The 2,806-nt window shown below is 45.7% G+C and overlaps 1 protein-coding gene across 1 annotated transcript; it reads right to left on the bottom strand.

Moving 5' to 3' along the window:
• Positions 1–323: 323 nt before the first annotated feature.
• LOC138863302 (piggyBac transposable element-derived protein 4-like) lies at positions 324–1,028 on the bottom strand. The gene has a single exon (XM_070127495.1). It carries the CDS (start codon positions 1,026–1,028, stop codon positions 324–326), a length of 705 nt encoding a protein of 234 aa, XP_069983596.1.
• Positions 1,029–2,806: the final 1,778 nt, after the last annotated feature.

The following is a 2,806-nucleotide window of genomic DNA, read 5'->3' as shown; positions in this document are numbered from 1 at the left end:
TTATCCAGTGTGATATGTAAATTACCCTGAAATACATTGTGTGTGGTACCTCTCTATGTTTGTGTTTGTTTGCACTGTTTTTGTTGAGAAGACTCCGTGTTATATATCCAAATAGTTTAGACTCTATGCAATAAAGGTAATATTGCATTTGTTTTTCGCATTGTTCTGTTTATATAAACAAACATTCATGTAAACTGTATCATATCAGTAGTAAAATGCCTTAGTTATTTGCACTAAACGTTATATCTGTAAGTTACATAGATTCCAACTGAAGGATAAACAAATCTTCTTTTCTCTTGTATATATTTATTTATTCATGTAAATCATACATAGTTTCCTTGGGTGTGGTATGTGTGGAAACACTCCAAAACACAAAGAGCCACTTTGCAGTGGCCACAAATATATTTGGTTTCACAGCGTGTGCCACATGCGTAGCACACCTTGCAGCTGCGGCATCTGCCGCCAGGTGCGAGTTCCAGTGCATGGATATGATGTCCTCCCTGGAGACGATCCTCTCCCAGGTATGGCTGACAGATGGTATGTTCCTTCCTCGAGGACTGATGGAAATTCCTCAGGATCTCACGAATGAGCCCCTTCCTGAAGGCCCGCTGAGTCAATTTCCCTCCCAGTGCTTTATGCACCAAGAAGGAATTGGCGACCGTCATCTCAACAAGTTTGTATGGGATCTTGGTTGTCCACTTGATGGACTTGCGAGTGCTTGGGTAAGACTGAGCCAGCTGGTTGCTCAAGTCCACCCACTTCATCCCGACAACCACATTAGGTTTGACCCTCTGTCGACCATGCCGGTCAGAGATTGTGACCATCTCGCTTTTGTAGACCGTCGACAACATTGTGACAGGCTTCTTGTCGAACCACTGAAGGCATAATAAGCCCATCCCCGAGCTACGATATTCCAAATCACCACGGGCCTTTACATGCAGGTCCTGCAGCATATGTTTGCAGTTGAGATGGACAACCCCATCTGCATTGACATGGGGAGGTGTACCAGTTATCAGTATGCACCTCATACTCCTTTCCAATTAGACCCACGGCACCCATCAAGTCCATGACGGCCTTCGTGGATGCAGGAAGTTCCCCCTTGTCCTGGCCTGTATGTATCCAGACAGCGCTGACATAGCCTGTGATCGGGCCTGGAAATAGAAAGAAAACATTAGATATTGCCCACAAGGCACTCTATGAACTCACAGACATATGTAGCAAAGGTACCAAGTGAGTCTCAAGACATCTTACCTACACTGACCGCAAGCTTGTAGACTTTCACCCTGAAGAGCGTGCACTTGTTATACATACATACAATATATATATATATATATATATATATATATATATATATAATTATGTATGTATGTATATATGTAAGTGTGTGTATCTATCTATCTCTATATATGTATATATATACATATATGTGTGTATATATATACATATATGTGTATATATATACATATATATGTATATATTATCATCAGGGGGTTAACGCCGACGGGGGCGCATAGCTGCATCCACCCTTTGTTTCCACCTTTTGGGGTCCCTCATGGCAAGCCACCAGGCAGGGACTCTGCCCATCTCGATCTCCTCACGACAGGTTTGATCGATCTGCCCAAGCTACGACCTCCTAGCTCGTTCCACAGGCCTCCTCCACCCAGGGTTGTCTCTTGCGGACACAACCTGGTGGGCAGGATCATCCTGTGGGAAACGAGCCAGGTGGCCATATAGGCTGAGTTGGTGATCACGAAATGTGCAGGTTTTGTGCGTCTCACAGTGCAACCGTTGGTTGGACACATAGTCCCACCAACAGTACCTCACGATCCGATACAAGGACCTATCACAGACGGGAACAAGATGAGACTCCAAGGCATAGGATAATGTACAGGTTTCACTACTGTATAGCAAAACTGGCATTATCAGGGCCTTGAAAACCCGTAGCTTGGTCCTGCACAGGTACCGACATCAAATACTCTTGTCGAGAGAGTTCATGACCCCTGCTGACAGGCCAATCCATCTGCTGACTTCTTGGTCTGACAGCCCAGAGTTATGAACTACACCACCAAGGTATGTAAAGCCCTCTGTGACTTCAATGTCCTCGCCGCAAGCACGTACCGACTGAACAGGTTTTCTTAGAAAGACCCCAAAGTCCTGGATCTTGGTCTTGGTTCAGGAGCCTCTAGAGCCAAGGGCTTTGCTTCATTACTAAATGCATCGAGAGCCACCACTAAGGTTTCCAAGGACTCAGATAGAATAACATCATCGGCAAAGTCAAGGTCTGTAACCTTGATATTGTCCAGTGTTGCTCCTCAATGACTTTGAACAGTAGTTCTGCCCAGTATCCAGTCCATGCAAGTATTGAAAAGTGTTGGTGCAAGGACAGCCTTGCCTCACTCCTGAACTAACAGGAAAGAAGGTCGGTAGGCCCCCACTACACTTTACATCACTTTCAGTACCAGTATACAGACTTGCTTGCTATTAGTCCAATAATCCTTGTTGGAATTCCTCTCAGTCTCAGGATCTCCCAGAGTGATTGCTGATGGCACCGTGTCGAACATTTTCTTGGGGTCGACTTCGGCTGCAAACAGCCCACAATGACTCGAAACGCAAGGATACGATCTATTGTGGACTTACCAGGAGTGAAAACAGATTGCTCTGGCCTCTGATGCCTCAGTAGGTGGTCTCTGATACGTCTCAAAAGGATGTGGGCAAGAACCTTGCCTGGTATACTGAGCAGTGTGATGCCTCGGTCCCCCTTCCCCTTCCAGAGAGGGATGGCCACACCTTTCAATAGGTCAGGGGG

Source organism: Penaeus vannamei, chromosome 11 (assembly GCF_042767895.1).
Source record: "Penaeus vannamei isolate JL-2024 chromosome 11, ASM4276789v1, whole genome shotgun sequence".
Lineage (NCBI taxonomy): Eukaryota > Metazoa > Arthropoda > Malacostraca > Decapoda > Penaeidae > Penaeus > Penaeus vannamei.
The sequence above is the reverse complement of the archived record's forward strand: the minus strand, read 5'-3'. Positions and strand labels throughout refer to the sequence as shown.